Raw genomic sequence first — 19315 nt, forward strand, 5'->3', positions numbered from 1 at the left:
ACACCAAGATAAGGTCAAAATGGGTACATGATTTAGACATAAAAAGTGATAGCATAAGCAAATTAGGAAAGCAAGCAATAGTTCATCTGTCAGATCTATGGGGAAGGGAAGAATTTACAACCAAACAAGAGATAGAGAACATTATAAAATTCAAAATGAAAAATTCTGATTACATTAAATTAAGAAGTTTTTGCACAAACAAAACCAATGCAACCAAGATTAGAAGGAAAACAGAAAAATGGGAAACAATTTTTATAGCAAGTATTTCTGATGAAGACCTCATTTCTCAAATATATAGAAAACTGAGTAAAATTTATAAGAATGCAAGTCATTCCTCAATTGATAAGTGGTCAAAGGATATGGGCAGACGGTTTTCAGATGAAGAAATCAAAGCTAATCATAGTCATATGAAAAAATTCACTAAATCACTATTTAGTAGAGAAATGCAAATTAAAACAACTCTGGGGTACCACCTCACACCTATCCAATTGGCTAATATGACAGGAAAGGAAAATGATAAGTGTTGGAGAAGATGTGGGAAAATTGGGACACTAATGCATTGTTGGTGGAATTCTGAATTGATCCATCCATTCTGAAGAGCAATTTGGAACTATGCACAAAAGGCAATCAGTGCATATACCCTTTGATCCAGCAATACAACTACTAGGTCTGTATCCCAAAGAGATCATAAAAGAAAGGAAAAGGACCTACATGTACAAAAAATTTATAGCAGCTCTTTTTGTGGTGGCAAAGAATTGGAAATTGAGGGGATGCTCATTAATTGGGGAAAGGATGAACAAGTTGTGGTATATGAATGTAATGGAATACTATTGTGCTGTAAGAAATGATGAGCAAGCGGATTTCAGAAAAACCTGGAAAGATTTGTATGGACTGATGCTGAGTGAAGTGAGCAGAACCAGGAGAACATTGTACACAGTAACAATAACATTGTGCGATGATCATCTATGATAAACTTAGCTCTTTTCATTAATACAGTGATCCAAGACAATTCCAAAAGACTCATAATGGAAAATGCTGTCCACCTCCAGAGAAAGAACTATAAAGTCTGAATGCAGATCGAAGCATACTGTTTTCTTTTTTGTGTGTTTCTTTTTGGTGGCTTTTCCCTTTTGTTCTGTGTCTTCTTTCACAACATGACTAATGTGGAAATATGTTTACATGATTGAACATGTATTACCTATATCAAATTGCTTGCTGTCTTGAGGAGGGGGATGGGGAGGAGGGGGGAAGAAAAATTTGAAACATAAGATCTTATAAAAATAAACACTGGGGGGCAGCTAGGTGGTGCAGAGGATAGCACTGGCCCTAGAGTCAGGAGGACCTGAGTTCAAATCCAGCCTCCGACACATAACACTTACTAGCTATGTGACCCTGGGCAAGTCACTTAACCCCATTGTCTAGCCAATAAATAAATAAATTAATAAACATCGAAAACTATCTTTACACGTAATTGGAAAAAATAAAATACTATTTACAAAAAAATAAAAGACACTGGAGTAGTTTACCATTTCCTTCTCTAGCTCATCTTGCAGATGGGGAAACTGAGGCAAACAGAGTTAAGTTACTTGCCCAGTGTCACATAGCTAGTAAGTGTCTGAGGCTGGACTTGAACTCAGAAGTCTTCCTGACTCCAAGCCCAGCACTGTATTCACTGCACTACCCAGCTGCCTAACTGATTACTGGGTCTGGACTCTAAATCCTTAGATTCAATACACTGAAATCAGTCTCTAATAGGGAAAACTGAGGCACTGTAGGATTCTACATAGAGCTAAAAGAGACTTTAGAAGCCATCTAGTCCAGTTTACCTGAAACTTGGAGAAATGGACAGAGCTTGGTTTCGAACCCAGGTCTTCTGACTCCAAACTAGTGCTCTTTCTAATGTACTGTAGTATACAGTAGTATACTTCCACTGTATTAAAAAGAACCAGTAGTCATAGCTGTCCTCCAGCTCTATGCCATATGAAGTTTGCTTCTTCTCTATACCCCTGTTCCACTTGCTTTGTCCAAAGAACCAGGGACAGCTGCTGCCACCACCAGAACTCACTTCAGATACCATGTGCTCTTCCCTAGATAGCTTGGCCTACAGCAGGCAGGGGCAGATTATTTGGCTCCATGGTTCTATGGGTTTATAAAGTGGAACTTTTCAAAAAAGAAAAATTTTAAAGGAATCTCAAGGGAAAATAAAAGGAAATGAAGAAAGCAGAGAGTTTCCAGAGCATAGGTTTCTTAATCTAAGCAACTGAAGTCTAGACAGGTTTTGCCAGTAGCATTTGACTTAACCACTTAACTATGATTCCTATTCTTCATCTTAACTATATCTGGGTGTGCTCTGATTTTCAGTGGAGGTTCATCTTTTCCACTTTTTGTTTTAGGCTAGTGCTTGGCCCTGGTTTTTCTAATGGCCTTCAGGGTAGCCACCATTTTCCCTCGAACCTGTGTGCATGACACATCACACATCCAGCAGCAGACTCTTGTGTTTCTTCTTGTATCAAAGTCCAAGTTTCCTGTGGAGCAGCCTAAGTTTCTGTTTTCCTCCTACCTCTACCCTCCCCAGTCACACCTCATAGTGTCAAGCAAGTAATTGCCGTACTCTGAGTGCATTGGCAACTCAGGTTACCAGCTCTACTCATTTACCCCAGGTCTTCTTTGGAAGGAAAGAAAGAAGGATAGAAGGAAGGAAGAAAACAAGTATTTGCTATTATTACTGAAAATGCTTTATTGACATTTTAAAATCACCTACATATGCTGATATGTTTCATCTATTCTCTCTCCCATAGTTCCATCCCTTATAACAAAGAAAAAGCCAGAAAAAGAAAACAGTTCTGCAAAACTGACCATCACATTGAGTTTGGCATTATATATACTATTCTGCACCCATAGTCCCTCACTTTTCTTTTTTCAATTTATTTATTTCCAATTAGGTTTCCACATTCACTTCCACAAGATTTTGAGTTCCAAGTTGAAACAAGCATTTATTAAGCATTTATGATGTGCCCAAGTACTGTGCTAAGTGCTTTACAAATATTATCTCATTTGATTCTCACAACAATTCTGAGAGGTTAAGTGCTATTATTATTCCCATTTTACAATTAAGGAAACTGAGGCAGAGTGACTTGCCCAGAGTCACCAGCTAGTAAGTGTCTAAGGCCAGATTTGAACTCAAGTCTTCTTGACTCCAGAACCAGTGCTCTCTATTCTCTGGGCCACCTTATTGCCTCTGAGTCTTTGATAGACTCACCCTTTAGGTATGTCTCCCAGGACAATGATTTTTCACCCAGAATCCTGTTACTACTGGTTTACAATATTGAAATTACACATTATAAAAATAACAATTTCCCTTGGAATTAGAGAGGATTGTTCTCTTACACCCACCTATGCCACAGGGCCAAGCTTAAGAAAGGACAAACTCTGAACTCCTCTTCTTCTTTTGAACCTGGTTACTATCATGGATTCCTCTTCTTTGTGGAGGTAGCTGAAAGATTTCCTTATCCTAGTAAAGGACCCATTAAACTGCCTAAGGGGAGTCCATGTTAACCTCTGGAGAGAGTCATTAAACAGCCAATATTTGGCATGTTTGGGTAGAATTTTATCACATAAGTTGGTTGCTGTTTCTTATGGATGTATCATATTTTGGTTAAGATTTTTAATTTTTGTTTTTATTTTTTAAAAACATCTATCAGCATGAGCCAGCAGGCAAGATTGTGTGTGTGTGTGTGTGTGTGTGTGTGTGTGTGTGTGTGTGTGTGTATTCTGGATAGCTTGGCTTTCTTGAACATATAACAGGTCAAGCATTCTTTCCTTCTTTTTTTTCTATTAAAAAATCAGAAAATGAAACCTTCATAGAATACATACAAATACATATATGTATATATAATTATATATGTATGTGTGTATATATACATACATACACATACATGCACATACATTTCAGCAAAACAAATTCCCATGTTGCTCATATTAAAAGTGTACCTCTCATTCTGTATTTTAAGTCTATCATCTCTCTGGCATAAGGTGGGTGGCATATTTCATCCTGGGGTCTCTGGACTTGTGATTTATCAGTGGATTGATCTGAGTTTGAAAGTCTTTCAAAGTTGTTTTTCTCTAGAATGTCATTGTCATGATCTAAATTGTTTTCCTAATTCTACATACTTCACTCTGCATCAGTTCAGAAGTTTTCCCAGTTTTCTCTGAAACTATCCATTTTGCCATGTCTTAGAGCACAAATTCCATTGTATTCATATATCATAATTTGTTTAGCCATTCCTCAATAGGTGGATGTTTTCTAGTTTCCAATTAAGTCTACTAAAAGAAGAACTGTTATAAATATTTTTATGTATGTAGGTCCTTTTCCTCTTTCTTTGCTCTCTTTGGGTTATAAACTTAGTAGTGGCATTTGTTGTTGTTTTTTGTTATTGTTCAGTCATGGCCCACTCTCTGTTACCCCATTTGGAGTTTTCTTGGCAAATATATTAGAGCAGTTTGCCATTATTTTCTCTAGTGGATTAAGGCAAACAGAGGTTAAGTGACTTGGTCAGGGTCATACAGCTGGTAAATGCCTGAGGCCTAGGTCATACTGCTAGTGTCTGAATCCAGATCTGAACTCAGATCTTCCTGACTCCAAGCCCAGTGCTCTATCCACTGTGCCACCTAGCTGCCCCAGGAGTGGCCAAACATGTGGTCATAAAGTATGCACAGTTTAATGACTTTTCCAAAATATGTAGGTCATGCTTTCAAGATTTCTGAGCTCTGCAGCAGCTTTGGGTACATTAACTACCCCCAAGCTACTTCTCTAACCCTTCCTATAGAGTAAGAGCCTACATTCAGATTGGGTTGATGAAGGCTGAGCCTTAGGCTCTACTCTCTGTGAGGAGTGCAGACCCACCTTCTTCTAATGGTCTGAGCTTGTGTGTCTGCCTTTTTGTGTCTCTGCATGGCTTTCTGGGCCTTCTACAGCTCCAGACAGATGCATGAAAAAACAGTTCCTTTGAAGGTCCCAGTGGTTCAACTGGAGAAGTTGGAGGAATCTCCAAAAGAAAGGAACCCCTTCCTGGAGACCCTGGAGGAGAGGTGAGCACTTCTACCCAAACACAAATTCCCTGAGGACATACTTGGAAGAGCATTTCCCAACAGCACTTTGGGAATTACTTCCTCCTTCCTCAAAGCCTAGCCTTGAAATTTGAAGGGCTTGCTAAAAGGCCAACTGAAGTACCCTTCCCTTCCCTCCTTTACCTGAGAGACTTCTCAGCACTTTCCTCTTTCCCATACACTTCTTGGGGAGTACAAACGACTGGGTTTTAACACTTGCATCTACCTCCTGCTAGCTTCCTTTCCCAGCCTAGCCTCAGGCTGTCTCTGGCAGATTACTTTCACTTTGAGCTGGGCAGCGTCTGGGAGCAGAACATTTCTGATCTGGCTGGGTCATGCCCCTGGTTGAGCTCCTAGGGTCCTCACAGTCCTGCCCTTCTGAACTGTGAGTTTCTTGCCTTCTACTCCCTCCCCTTTGACTCTACTCATTCCCTATGATTGACGTTCCCAGGCCTTAAGCTTATCCCCAGGTTGCCTGACAGACAGAGAAATGGAGAAAGGTTTGAGACTGACAGGACCTTCAATGAGGATAAAGTAGGGCTTGAGACCTTTAGCCTTCCTAAGAGTGATGCACTTAGCAGAGCTGGGAGGAACTTACTGATGATGGCCCAAGAATCTTTGAACATTCAAATTAGTCATGCTCCCCTGTACCCTTGTACTCATATTCATACCCAGAGAATAACTTTTATCTTCAGAGCAGCTGTCCTGGATCTCCGGAGCATAGCCAAGGCAGAATGGGGGAGCAGACTGGGGCCTGAGGAAGCATGGACTTGGGAGAGAATTCAATGGGTTTGTTATCCCTAGAATGGAATGTCTCTCTTGCAGCGTGCATCTGCCTGAAGGCCTAAAGGATGAAGACATAAAGAAAAGCAGCCTCGAAGTGGTGAGTCTGGGACTCTTGTCCCTGTCTTCCAGGAGTCAAGTTCCAAGGGATGGGAGAAGCAAGAGCTGGGGCCTCCCCTTGAGCCAGCCTGAGATGCCAGAGAGCTGCTGAGGGAGTGGAGGCTGGGTTCTGATGATTTTGCAAGTCTTAACTCCACTGACAATGATTTTGCCATTGGCTCAGTCACCAGGGAACCAGGTGAGCATCAGACTCCTGTGCTATCTGGAGACTTAAGATAGTGTTACCTCTTATGTCAACACAAAAGCATTAGGCCTTCTTCACTTGATGAAAGACTGCAAGTCCAAGTGATAGCTTTAACTTGTAGAGACCTGCTCAATATAGAAAACTACCATTCAAATATACCTTTGTCTTCCTGGCAAGTTACTGAATTCCTTTTAGAGTGTGCTACCTGGGGATCTTGGGTCTGGGGCAGTCTGGCTGGCCTCTGCCACCCAAAGTCTATAGTGTTTCAAACTTGCTATGTTTATTTGCAGACACCAAATAAATACAACCACCAATATCATAAGCTGTTCAAGGACATCCCCCCAGAGGAGACTGTTCTGAAAGGTGAGCTAATGATACAGTTTCAGCCCAGACTCTGTGGCTGACTGGATCACAGAGAATCTCTTGGGTATTCCTACTTAGAGGTGGTCAAATTAGGGACCTTTTTTTTTGGTAGTCTTTGAGAGGCAATGTACAGTAGAAAGATTTGGAGTCAGGATGAACCTTAAAGTCCTAGTTCTAACACTTACTTCTTACTAAGGGCCAGTCATTTCTATTCTCTGGGACTTAACTTTCTCATATACAAGAAGAGGGTTTTGAACTACTCCAACGGTCATTCTAGCTCAGATGTGCTAGGATTTCGTAGTGCTTGTAGATGGGTATTGGTGGCCCTTGAACATTTGTTGGTCCCCATTTTTCTAAAAATATCATAAGGTTTTGCTGAGCTAGGACACAGAGTTGAGGTCTTAAATGTTTCTTGTAAATTGCAAATGGCTTTATAAATGTGAGTTTTTGTTATTGTTCTTATTATGGAAACTGCTGAGTTTCCTCCTCACTATCAGTTTTTTGAAGAAGGATCTTTCCTGCATAGTACCACTGTGTGAGGGTAGAGAGCCAAGGGCCAGGGCTTGGAAGCAGTGGAGAAAGATAGAGAGCAAGGAATGGTAACACCAAGAAAAAGGCTTTGCAGGTGATAGAACAGAGGATGATTGAAAATTGTGAGTGAGGCAGATGACTATGGAGAGCGCAGCCATGTCATAGGAAGGAAGAGATGATGAGATTTTTCTGAAGTGGGCTTTGAAAGGTGTCTTGGGACAAAGGTTTCTAGGATTCTGAGTGATAGCAGGCTACTCTGGGGGAATGGAAAAGTTTGGGGGGATGGGTTCTGGGAAATAAGGGCATTATTGGAGACAGAGAAGGGCAAGAAGTAGGATTATGTAGGAAATGATTAAATTTTTTAAAATTCTGAACTTAACAAACACCAAATTAAAACAAATATTTCCACATATTAAGTGGAACAGAGAAAGAGGACTTTACATGAAAACATGAATCTCACTTAAATACAAGTTACTTTTTTCCTTTTTCCTTAATAATACAGGTTACTTTTCCTATTTCCTTAAAAACTTCAACATGTAGCTGTCCTGTTCCTGTTTCTTTCCAGCTTGCCTTCTGGGCATTTTCAAAGGCCTCAGTAACCCTATTTTCTTTCTTTTCTTCCGTTTTTGGGACAATATCTCACCATGTCTCTTATTCTTCCCACCTTCCCACCTCCTACTATAAAATAAAATGAAAAAAGAAATATTTAGAGATTGAAAGGCTAGGAACAAAGTAGGAGAGGCTGAAGGGGAAGGTGAAGACGGGTTAGAAAGCAAGGTCTCCTGGGCCCTCTTTCTGACTTTGTGGCATCAGGTGGGTGTGCTAGGATCACAATTCAATCAACCAACAACCTACAAGCATTTATTAAGTACTCTCTCTGTGCCAGGCACTGTGCTAAGGGAAAGGGATACAGAGAAAGCTAAAACAGTCCCTGCCCTCTTGGAGCTTACATTCTAGTGGGGAAGACAACATGTAAATAATTAGGAACATAAAAGATATCTACAGAAAACATAGAAAGTAACCCTTGAGAGGAAGGCTGTAGCAGCTGGAGGACGGAGGGGATTTAAAAAAGCTTCCCATGGAAGGCAGCCTTAGTCATGAAGGAAACCAGGGTCACTAAGAGATAAATACAGGTAAAGGAGAGTATCCCAGGTGTGGGGGATGGAGTATCATAGAAGAGGGAATCTGTCTTTTCCAATAGTCTTTGTTTCCTGGGAGGGCCCCTAGAGAAGTCCAAAAGAACTGAAGGCAGAAGAAGCTGTAGGATATTTAGTCAGACAGCTGACCTCCCTGGTTCAGGGAACCAGAGGTAGGGGTATGTGTGTGTGTATGTGTGTGTGTGTGTGTGTGACATCTCAAGCCTTGGCTTCATATATTTCATGTAGTGGCTGGGGGCCCAGGGCCTCTCTCTTTTCATACTGTGACTTATACTGTGTTATCTGACTTACGTCTTGTTTGTTTTGGACTATAGGTCCATCTATGTGGAATATATCTTTGTATTTCTATATTCCAGTGTGTTCCTGTGCACTCCAAAGGGATATCCTCATACAAGGTCGTCTATACATCTCCCCCAACTGGCTCTGCTTTCATGCCAGTCTCTTTGGGAAAGACATCAAGGTATGGTGGTGCTGCCCCCTTTTGGGAACTCTGTCTGCAATCTCTGGCATCTGTTACAACTGACTGCTTGGTCCAGATAGTCTGCTCTTTGAAGCTAGATGATATATTTTATGGATTTTTTAACCTCCTCCACATCTGAAGATATCAATAAGTATTTGTGAACTGAATGAGTGAATAGCTGTAAAACACAGTCACTTTGGGTATCTCAGCTCCTATGAGCTAGAGAAGTATGTTAAGGAATTGAATCCTCCCTTGTGTTCTGCTTCCCCCAAAACTTTGGGATGAGAGACCTCTAGTCAGGTCCCTCTCATAGTGAGAGGACATCCCAGAGACCAGACAAGGTCTAAATTGGTCTCTCTGACTCCATCAACTGATAAACCTTGTCCAAAGAAGCCCTGCAAGATCCAGAATAGATTTTGAATCATTAAAATTGGGGCTAGTTCTTATATTTGCTAATCTTCTATGTGTGATAGCTAGCACAACATGGCCACCATGTTTTGGATTAGGCAGAACAACTAGTTCCTGGCCACTCGACTAGTCAAGATCATCCTGTGTATGTACATGGCTTTTCTCCAGCAAGGATGGAGACCAGGAGTGGGAATCAGGGAGTGTGCCTTTGGAAGTGCTCGCATACCTGTCTAGTTGTAAAGGGGAAAGGGTTGGGAGATAGTTATTTTGAAGGTGAAACAGCAGAACTTTTCAGTTTCTCTGGAGACTACATTGTTCTCAGAAATAGTCTTTGTGGGTGGACATATGAGTCGACAGCTGGAAGGAGGTTATGGAATGAAGGAAAACTGCTTCTAGAACCTCTCTGCAGTGGGAGGTAGAAGGACTAGGGGAAGGGACAGGGGGAGCTAAAGCATAGATACCATAAAAGGTGGAGTCACACTCTACAGAGTTTATTTTCCTTTACCCAGTTCACAGCCATCAGGGGCTGAATATCTGTGGGGCAGTGTTGGTGATGTAAGGGACAAGGTCGGGGAGGAGGGATCCCAAGAGGAACTTGCTTCTCTCCCTTCAGGTAGTCATCCCTGTGCTCTCCATCCAGATGATAAAAAAGCACAAGATGGCCAGACTCTTGCCCAATGGACTGGCTATCACAACGAACACCAGCAGGAAGGTCAGTGAGTCTCCATACTCCCCATCAGGAATCTCTTCCCCCTTCCCTGTGTCAGCAGGTATTGCCCTTTCAAGACTGGGTATTGTTAAATGGAGAAAGCTTGGTGGCACAGTGGATAGAGTGCTGAGCTGGAGTCAGGAAGACTCATCTTCCTGATTTCAAATCTGGTTTCAGACACTTAGTAGCTGTGTGAGCCTAGAAAAGTCACTTAACCCTGTTTGCCTCAGTTTCCTCATCTGCAAAATGATTTGGAAAAGGCAATGGCAAGCCACTCTGGTATCTTTGCCCAGAAAACCCTCAATGGGGTCACAAAGAGTCAGACATGACTGAAAACAGCAATTTTTACATAGTTCACCACCACCATCCCAGGGCCAGCCAAAGTTCCCCACAAAGGCCAGTATGGCCCTACATGCCCTCCTTCCTCTCACAGTGAAATGTAATGTCAGGTCTAAAATTGTTTCTTAAATTATACTTTACTGTTGGCACAGAGGCCAACTATTCTGTGCCCCTGTTGCCCCAAGCTGTGCCCAGGGATTCTGAACTATGGAGGTGCTTCTTTATCCTAAGAAAAAAGAGTTACTGAAAATGGTCATTATCCTAACAATAGCTGTGCTTTATTACATTCTATGATAAGTAGGTTGCTTTTTAATTTGAAGTTCATTTCCCCCATAGAAACCATGTTGGAAATGGTGGTTAGATTTCTAGGCTAGTCCACAAAAACTATTGAACTCAGCATGTCACTGAACTGTAGAACTAATCATACTTACTATACCATTAATAGTAATATTCTAAATTGATTCATGTGATGGGAACAGAACACGGTAGCTTGGGAATACTTGTGCCCCCTTGACCCAATAAGAAACAGGGCTCACCACAAGACTCTTCTTGGTCAGGAGGGAACCTGGGAGACTTGATATGGTGTTAATTCCTTTACTGTCCCTCCTGTCACTTTCCCACCTTTATTCCTTCTCACTTACTCTTTCTTCCCTCCCAAAGTTTGCCATATTTGTGCACACAGACACTCTTAATACCACTGAAGTAAAACTCGAGTCACTGTTTTCCTGGGCTAGATTTCTTTCTCTTCCAAGCTGCTGACCTTAGCTCTCACTTACTACTCAAATCAATGGCACAGAACCTCTGGCTCAGTGTGTGGCTGACCTGTGGGCCAACATGTTTGGACCTCTTGGCACTGGAGGTGACCTCTCCAGACTAACAGTCTTGAAGCAAACATTCTCTTCGAGGTTGAGGCAGCTTTTGCTGTGAGTTCAGTAAGAGGTGATGATCCACCCAGGGGCATGAAGCTGTGGGCCAAAAATCTGTATGCTCCTGGCAGGGGTGTATCACGTAAAAGGAAGCATGGTAATAGAGAAATCAGAACACAAATTAACACCTGCCTTTTAGCCCTAAGGCCAGATAAACCTAGATCCTGCAATCCTTTGGGCAAAAGCAATAAAGTTCTGAACTGATGTGACCCAATTAATAAAAAAAAAATTTTTTTGGTGAGGGAATCGGGGTTAAGTGACTTGCACAGGATCACACAAGCTAGTAAGTGTCAAGCGTCTGAGGTTGGATTTGAACTCAGGTCCTCTTGACTCCAGGGCCAGTGCTCTATCTACTGCACTACCTAGCTGTCCTTAAAAAAAGTTGTTAAGTACCTACTATGTGTCGGACACTGTGCTAAGTTTGGGGACACAAAGAAAAAACAATACAGCAGTCCTTGCCCTTAAGCAGCTCACATGCTAATGGGGGAGACAACATGTATAAATCAGAGCCCAAGAGAATCTAAGAGAATTAGATCCTAGCCAGGGCTCACCCATGGGTAACAAACTTAGGAATATTTTTTGGCCACCTTCACCTCCCTTGTGAGCACCTATCTCCCACTGCTATGCATTCTCTAACCTTGCCCCTCTCTTCATGATGTAAATAAGGCTTATTTAGAATGCCCCCAGCAAGGTTTGCATACTCATGGGAGACTCTGGAAGTTTAAAATGTCTTCCAAATTCAAAGGGATGTAAATGTCTCTCGTGGTTAAATTGCATCCATTGTGATAGGTTTATGAAAGCTATATTTTTAAGGTATATGTGTGGGGGAGGGTTCACAGCACTCCTCGACTGTATCCCACAGGCAACTGCCAACGTTAGAGCTGGGTATCTTTTTGAGGCTATGCTTGAAGGACAGCATGAGCACAGCAGATATTGTCAGCCCCCTTTTCTCATTGCTGCTATTTCTCTTGGGTTCTAGTATATTTTCGTGTCGCTGATCTCAAGGGACAGCGTGTATGATGTATTGAGGAGAGTCTGCACCCATCTGCAGGTAATGTTGGGCACTGGCTTTCTCTGGGAGCTGGCCCTGCCTATAGCCATCAGTTCTACGGAGGGAGCCCTTCTCATATGTTCTCTCCCTGAGCAAAGCCTTTTTCACTCTTTACCCCAATGGTAGTAATACTGGCAAGCAGGAGATGGGGAAGGAGGGAAGGGCAAAGGAGAAGGTAGGAAACAGAAGGGTAGATTCCAGAGAAGAGTACCCCTGAGCTGAATTTTAAGGGACTAGCACTTCCTACGAAGGCCATTCCTCCCCTGTGACAGAGTGAGCTATTTGCTTACCACACCTGTCTGAATATTTCTGTACTTGTGGGTGTGCATTTTGTGTGTGTATGTGTGTGTGTGTTGCCATCCCTGTGTGTGTTTGCTCATCTGCTTTGAAGCTTAGTCCTATCTAGGAGGCTTAGGTTTCTTTTCAGACCATCAGAATGGTTTCTTTTTCCTACCTTCACCTTCATTTAGAACAAGGGTCCTTAACCTTTTGTTTGTCATGGACCTTTTGGCAGTGTTTGGTGAAGCCCACGGACCCCTTCTCAGAATAATGTTTTTAAACCTGTAAAATAAAACACATGGGTTGACAAAAGGATGCCAATCATATTTTCCTATCCAAATTCATGGTCCTCCTGTCATCTGGGATGACCTGAGGTCAATTCATTCCAAGAGAAGAGCTCCTGATCAAGGTCCTCTTCCAACCTCTATTTTAGGCTTTTAGAAACAGCAAGAAATAGGAGAAAAAAGAAGGGTAAAGAGAGAAGGGAACCCTAGAACATTGCCTCCTCAAAAGCAGGAGAACAGAATGAAGGTTCTGATAAAGAAGCATAGTTAGCTGTCTCTTTGCCTGTGAGCCTTGCTCCCCCACATTGGACTGGGATCCCCAGGAATTAGACCCTCAGGATTTCTCTGAAAACGAAGTTCCAGGGAGCTTTCATTGTGGAGAGACAGTAACGGTTACTTCCTTTATTCCACAGCCCTCCAGTAAGAAGAGTCTGTGTGTAAGAGAATATCCGGATGAACCTGACTCTGAGTCTCTGGTGAGATTTGCCTGTGGGAGCAAAGGGCTGTTGACCCACAATGACTCTGTAGGAATGGGAGACTCTAGGGAGCAACAAGGTTACCTGTTCAGGGGGCCAAGCACAATGTAGTTAAGGTTCCAGATTGCTTTGGTCAGTGCCCTCAAAGTGGGAACATCTGTTAGCAAAGTCGTGAATTTGGCTCTTGTTTACACTCCATTGTCACCTGTTGGAACTGAACTGATAGTACATCCCACTAATTAGTATTTCCTAAGTATGTATGAATTGTCGTTTTCCTTTTATTCCTTAAGGGAAAGTCCAGGGGTGGGCAACCTGTGGCCTTGAGGCACATGTGGCTCTCTAAGTCCTCACTTGAGGCCCTTTGACTGAATCCAAACTTCACAGAACAAATCCCCTTAATAAAATGGGTTTGTTCCATAAAATTTGGACTCAGTCAAAAGGCCATACCCAAGGACTTAGAAGGCCCTGGGAGTCAGGAGGACCTGAGTTCAAATCTGGCCTCAGGCACTTGACATTTAATGTGTGACCCTGGACAAGTCACTTAACCTTATTTCCTAGCCAAAAAAAAAAAAAGAAAGAAAGAAAGAAAGAAAAGAAAAGGTATAGGTTGATGAAACAAGAAGAAGTGGGTCCTAAATTAGGGTGGTGAAATAAATTGAAAACCTACCACAAAAGGTTTGGTTAGGTTGGAGAACAGAACACTTCCAGAGGCTATGATAGTTTTTCAAGTATTTGAAGAGTTGATATGTGAAGGATAATACTTGTTTTGCCTGTATCTAGAAGGGTAGGACTAGAACCAGTGGGTAGAAGTTATACAGAAGCAGATTTTGGCCCAATATCAGGAAGAACTTTTTTTTTTTTAAGCAACAAACTTTCTAACCCTGAGATTCTATTTCCTCATGTGGAAAATGAGGGAAGATGAACTGGATGACCTCTAAGGTACCTTCCATCTCTACCTATGATTTTATATTATTTCATGACTGATTCAGAAGACCAGGGTTCTAGTCTTTGCTCTGTGATTTACTTATTTTTTTTTTTTTGCAAAAGACTACCTTTCTGCCCATGATCTGAAAATTGAGAAAGGCAGACTAGATGTCCTGTGGTTCTTATTTCACTGGATAGCTCCCTAAGTTGTTAAATTAAGGGGTGATCCTTCATAAGACAATCACAATAAGAAACTTAATCAGCAAGTCTGCACATAGATTAGGAATAGGACCCTGGATGCTGTCCCTGTGAGTTAAAGATGGAAGGGTCTCAGAATGCTACAACTAAGAATCAATCAATCAACAGACGTTTATTAAGCATCTATTGTGTACCCAATGTGCTAAATCCTAAGGATACAAAGATAAAAGTGAAATGATACCTGCTGTCAAGGAACTTACAATCAAGCCCAGGAAACCAACATTTAGATCTGTAGGTGTATACAAAACAGATACAAGGTAATTTTGGGGACAGGATTCTAGCATCTGAGAGGATCAGAACAGGCTTCATGTAGAAGATAAAATCTGAGGTGAGCCTTGAAGAAAACCAGGGATTTTAAGAGGTGCAGATGAGGAGGGAGCACATTCTAGGCACTGGGTATAGCCAGTGCAAAGGTAAGGAGATATAGTGCTACATATTAGGAAGGAGACTGGAGTCTCCTTCCTAGTAAGAAGGCCAGTTTGGCTAGACAGTGTGCATGAAGGGAAGAAGTGTGGATAAGGCTGGAAAGGTACGTTACAGCCAAGTTGGGAAGGGTTTTAAATACCAAACTGAGGGTTTTATTTTGATCATGGAGGTAACAGGGAGACACTGGATATATTGAGTAAGGGAGTGACATAGTCAGACCTGCACTTTTGCTGTAGAGTGGAGTAGGAGGAGACTTGAACCAGGGAGACCAATTAGGAGTCTATTATAGTAATCCAGGATAGAGGCCATGAGAGCCTAAACTAGAATGGGTGCTATGTGAGTGGAGAGAAGGAGAGAGCAATGTTGTGGACGCAGAAATGTCAACAATTAGCAATTAATAAGATATGTGGGATAAGTGAGAGTCAGGAGTCAAACATGACTTGAAGTGCTTGTAATGATGGTGGTGCCCGCAACAAAAATAGGGAAATTTGGAAGTGGTCTGTGGGGAAAGATAATGAATTTCATTTTGGACATGTTCAATTTGAGATATCTTTGGGACCTTTACTAGAAATTTCCAGTAGATCATTGTGATGAGGGACTGAAGTTCAGGAGAGAGACTAGAGCTGTATATATAGATCTGGAAAGATCTGCATAGAGATGATACTTAAACCACTGGAGCTATTGAGGGAAACATTTTTCCATTTCATTTTGCTCTGTAGATAGATCAGGCTTCCTCATGCTTAAGGGACCAATGGAATCCCATATTTTCTCTGTCTTTCTGGTAAGATCCTATGCACAAATCTAGTAAGGCTAGCAGGCTTTAAGCAAAGTTCAATGACCAACCTATGTCTAGGTCAGGTCCCCACATGTGTTCATCATAAAGACTCTGATGCTTTCTACTTTCTATTTTTGTTTTGCTTTACCAGACCTGTGATTTCTTCTGGGTAAGGAACTCCCTCCTCTGGCACAGACTGGCATCTGCTCTGCAATTTAGAATCTAGAAGTTAGAAAGCTGCCTAGGGCACTGAGGGGCAGTGGCTTCTTCAGTAGAAGGTTGCCATCTTTGGAAGCTCTTGTGCCAGCATACAAACTGCCTTTAGATGTGTTAAAGAGGGACCTGGCAATCCTGTATCATAGAACAACATGAGAACAGAAGGTAGGGGAGGTGGGCATTGGACTTGAGAGCCAACCTGAGCAAAGGCTTAGAGATGATACTGAGAGATAGGAAAAGTTTCTAAGTAATAAGCATTTAGTCAAGAGCATTGTTCTTAATTCTCATCCACTTTATGGAGTATTTGAGGAGATGGTCTCATGTTGAATATTCTGACTCTCCCTAGAGAGTCATCTAAATCTGCTCAGGAGTCTGACAAGGATTAGGGAAAACTCCACCTGGATGATCTGAGGCAGAGCACAACTTGCTTTTTTGGATTCAGTGGAAGGAAAAATGCACAGGGCCTGGTTAATTTTTAAGATAACGTCACAGTTCTACATGAGCATCTTTCAGTGAAATTGTTTTCCATTGATGCAGGGCAAATTAGGAAGGTCTGGAGAAGGGGATAGCTTATGAGTGGGTCTTGGTGTTGCTCTGACTGAAGGGATGATGGAACTGGTACCTTGGGAGATTTGGGGGTATTGATTGGGTCTGTTTCCAGCTTACACTGAACCCTGGCATCAAACATATTCCAGTGGAACTTTCCTTTTGTTATCTGTTTTCAGATCACAGAAGGAAGGGCGTTCATTCACATTCACTTTCACTTCAGATTAAAGATTCAAAAAGAGCTGGTTTGAGTCAGAGACAGTGAGACAGTGAGCAAGGAAAATGGTGGGCAGGTATCTCCTTATTGCCATGGTGATAACTTCCCACAGCTCTGAACATACCCAGGGTAATGGTTTTCTGAGAGAATCTGGAGGCCTTGGACCAATTCCCTATCTTAGAGGAGCCTCCTAGAGATGGGGTGGTGGTAACTATTTTAATAGCATTGGTGAGACTGGGATCTCTCTCCTTCTTTATAGGACAGCCTTGTTCCAGAAATGAAATGGAGAAAGATGTCCCCAAAATCATTGTCTGTGTCCTTCCCTGATAATGTCTTCCCCTGCATTCATCAGGGATCTATGAGTGGCCTGAGCACCAAGAAGAGCTCTTTCCCCTCTGGGAAACCCTTGGCATCTGGTGAGCTGGGCAGGGGTGGGGATAGGGTTAGGGGGAGGCCTTTGACCTATTCTCTCCTCCCCCCAACTCATTTGTGTAAATTTCTGAATTCTAATGAGCCTAGAAAATGGAGGAGGAAGGAAGGAGAATATTTGAAGCAAAGATAAAATAAAAATATTTAGACTTTGTATCAGGGAGGGAATGTAGTCTTTTATGTAGGGTAGGATAAACCTGTGTGACAGGCCTCTTTGGGTAATCTGTATCAGTGCTTATTAGAGAACCTGCAATTGTCCCCACACCCATCTATAGTTCTGTAGGGTTAACTGTAGTGGGGTGGGGTGGGGCTTTCTAAGAGTTTTCTGGATACTGCTGAAAGCTTTGCAACAAAACCCATATTTAAAAGTCCTTATTCTAGTTAAGAACCCAGAGTAACAAAATTGGTTCCCAGGGAAAGGGTTGGAGTTGGGATTCCTTGGGCTGTATCCTAGTGACAGGACTTTATGCCAGGGAGGCTTGTCTTTTCCACAACAGCTTCTGAGGAGACTCTGTGCTTTAATAGGAGTGGAAACTGGGCACACCATGGATTATGGGTTCTACTGCTCTTCCATTTTAGATAATGCCATCCACAGAGAGGAGGAGCTGGAGGGGGAACCAGAGAACAGCCCAGAGCTGAGGCCCTGGGATTATCAAGTGCTCAAGTTCTTCTTTGTATTGTAAGTGGTATATGTATGTATGCTGTGAGGAATGGGTTTAGAGCCTCACTTTGGGGGTGAGGGCCTTTGGGTATGGTGGAGTGGTCTCAGGAGTTTTCCCAGGCAGGTCTCCAGTTCAGCTGTCTCCTAACTGAGTCAGAATGTTGAAACTGGAAGGTTATATATTCAAAAGCATCTAATCCAATCCCCTCGTTTTACAGAGGAGGAAAAAGAGCCCTATAGAGGTGAAGCAGTTTGATAAACTGCTGTGATAAGCTGTGATAAAGTCACAAGGCTAGTTTGCTTTCTTATTTCTTTTAACTATTCTTCCTGGTGTCATGAGGAACCAAGGCTCTTCCTTAGGATTTCTCCTGTGCTCATCTACACATTATAGATGGTTGTAAAAGTCACCTTCCAGCTCTTAGTATACATACTTATTAATTTTAAGGTAAGTGTTGGATATTGTAACAATAATATGCACTTGTGGGTAACATTTCCTACATCTCCTGTGAGCCTTGATAAGGATGACTCCCCATTGCCCAAGGAGAAAGGGAATATAGACACAGAGCCAGGGGATGGCTGGAATAGTAACATGGGAGTTCTCATTCATACCTGCTTGTTCTCCCTACCCCATGCCACAAATTTTGGACTTGATACTTCCTGGCCTTTACCTGCATTTACTCCAGAGGTATCTCATTACCATTTTTAAAAAATCAGACCTACACATATAGGGAGAGGAATTCCCTTTAACCAACTGCAATCCTCACTTTTGCATCTCGGCAACTCTTGTTCATATCCACAAGTTCTTCATAATGGGTCTACTTAACAAGCTGGAGGTTCCTCTAGGTTTTTAACATTATACAGGTACCAATACAGTAGTTAGGCTGTCCATATTTTATCCCTTATTCTCATTACATGGTGGGCTTACAACCTTTTATGCCACTTCTTGCCTTGGCCTATTTATTTTTTTTTTCTTTGAGTTATTCACAATTTGGGCCTTTCAGAGTTGCCATATAGCATCTCTGGAAGATTACTGGTGTTCAAAAAGATTTTGTGTGTGTGTCAAGGAAAATCTTAAGATTAGTGGAAATATGGCACAATTTCCCACATGCAATCAGCCTATCTTCTCCCTTTAATTCTGGACCCAATGCATTTTTCAGCTGCAGGACCTAAGATATTTTATACTGGTATCAGCTCAGTGAGCTATCCTTCTAACTGTGTATCAGAGACTAGACAATAGGCATGCTTTATCCATTTGGTTTTTCCTCTGTGGATTGTTAGAACTTTTTTGGATCATCATGAATCTCCCATAGGAAGTTCTATGACATTCTGGGGCTTGATGCAATCAGGACAATGTTGTATGTAACCAAGAACATCTAGTGGACCTCATCTTCTGCAGGAAATCCCTCTTCTGTTTAGAGTCTCTGCTGGATATCCTACATGACAGTGGCAAACACCCTCGGCAAACATGTCTCTCTTTTTTAGAGACATATGCCTCTCTTAAAGGCAACTAGGTGGTACAGTGCATTCAAATACTTCCTAGCTGTATGACCCTGGGCAAGTCACTTTACTTCTGTCTGTCTCAGATTCCTCAACTATCAAGCGGGGATAACAATAGCACTTACGTCCTTGGATTATTGTCAGGATCAAATGAGTTAATATTTGTAAAGGACTTAGCATACAGCCTAGA

At 42.0% G+C, this 19315-nt stretch overlaps 1 protein-coding gene across 5 annotated transcripts in view; it reads left to right on the forward strand.

Moving 5' to 3' along the window:
• The window catches only part of GRAMD2A (GRAM domain containing 2A), an 82409-nt gene that overhangs the window by 55125 nt on the left and 7969 nt on the right, over positions 1-19315 (forward strand). For 3 of the 5 annotated variants that reach the window (XM_020996893.2, XM_020996892.2, XM_078150897.1), the window contains 9 exons: positions 4975-5088; positions 5932-5989; positions 6484-6556; positions 8601-8704; positions 9726-9824; positions 12066-12137; positions 13114-13176; positions 16798-16954; positions 17547-17646. In XM_020996893.2, the coding sequence (XP_020852552.1) occupies positions 4985-5088; positions 5932-5989; positions 6484-6556; positions 8601-8704; positions 9726-9824; positions 12066-12137; positions 13114-13176; positions 16798-16954; positions 17547-17646 (830 nt within the window). In that variant the 5' untranslated portion in view covers positions 4975-4984. Of the gene's footprint in view, positions 1-4974; positions 5089-5931; positions 6188-6483; positions 6557-8600; positions 8705-9725; positions 9825-12065; positions 12138-13113; positions 13177-16797; positions 16955-17546; positions 17647-19315 lie in introns of those variants that run through there. The other 2 variants (XM_020996897.2, XM_020996896.2) reach the window with 2 other exon arrangements.

The sequence above is a fragment of the Phascolarctos cinereus genome, unplaced genomic scaffold (genome assembly GCF_003287225.1).
Source record: "Phascolarctos cinereus isolate Bilbo 61053 unplaced genomic scaffold, phaCin_HiC Scaffold_3;HRSCAF=262, whole genome shotgun sequence".
NCBI lineage: Eukaryota > Metazoa > Chordata > Mammalia > Diprotodontia > Phascolarctidae > Phascolarctos > Phascolarctos cinereus.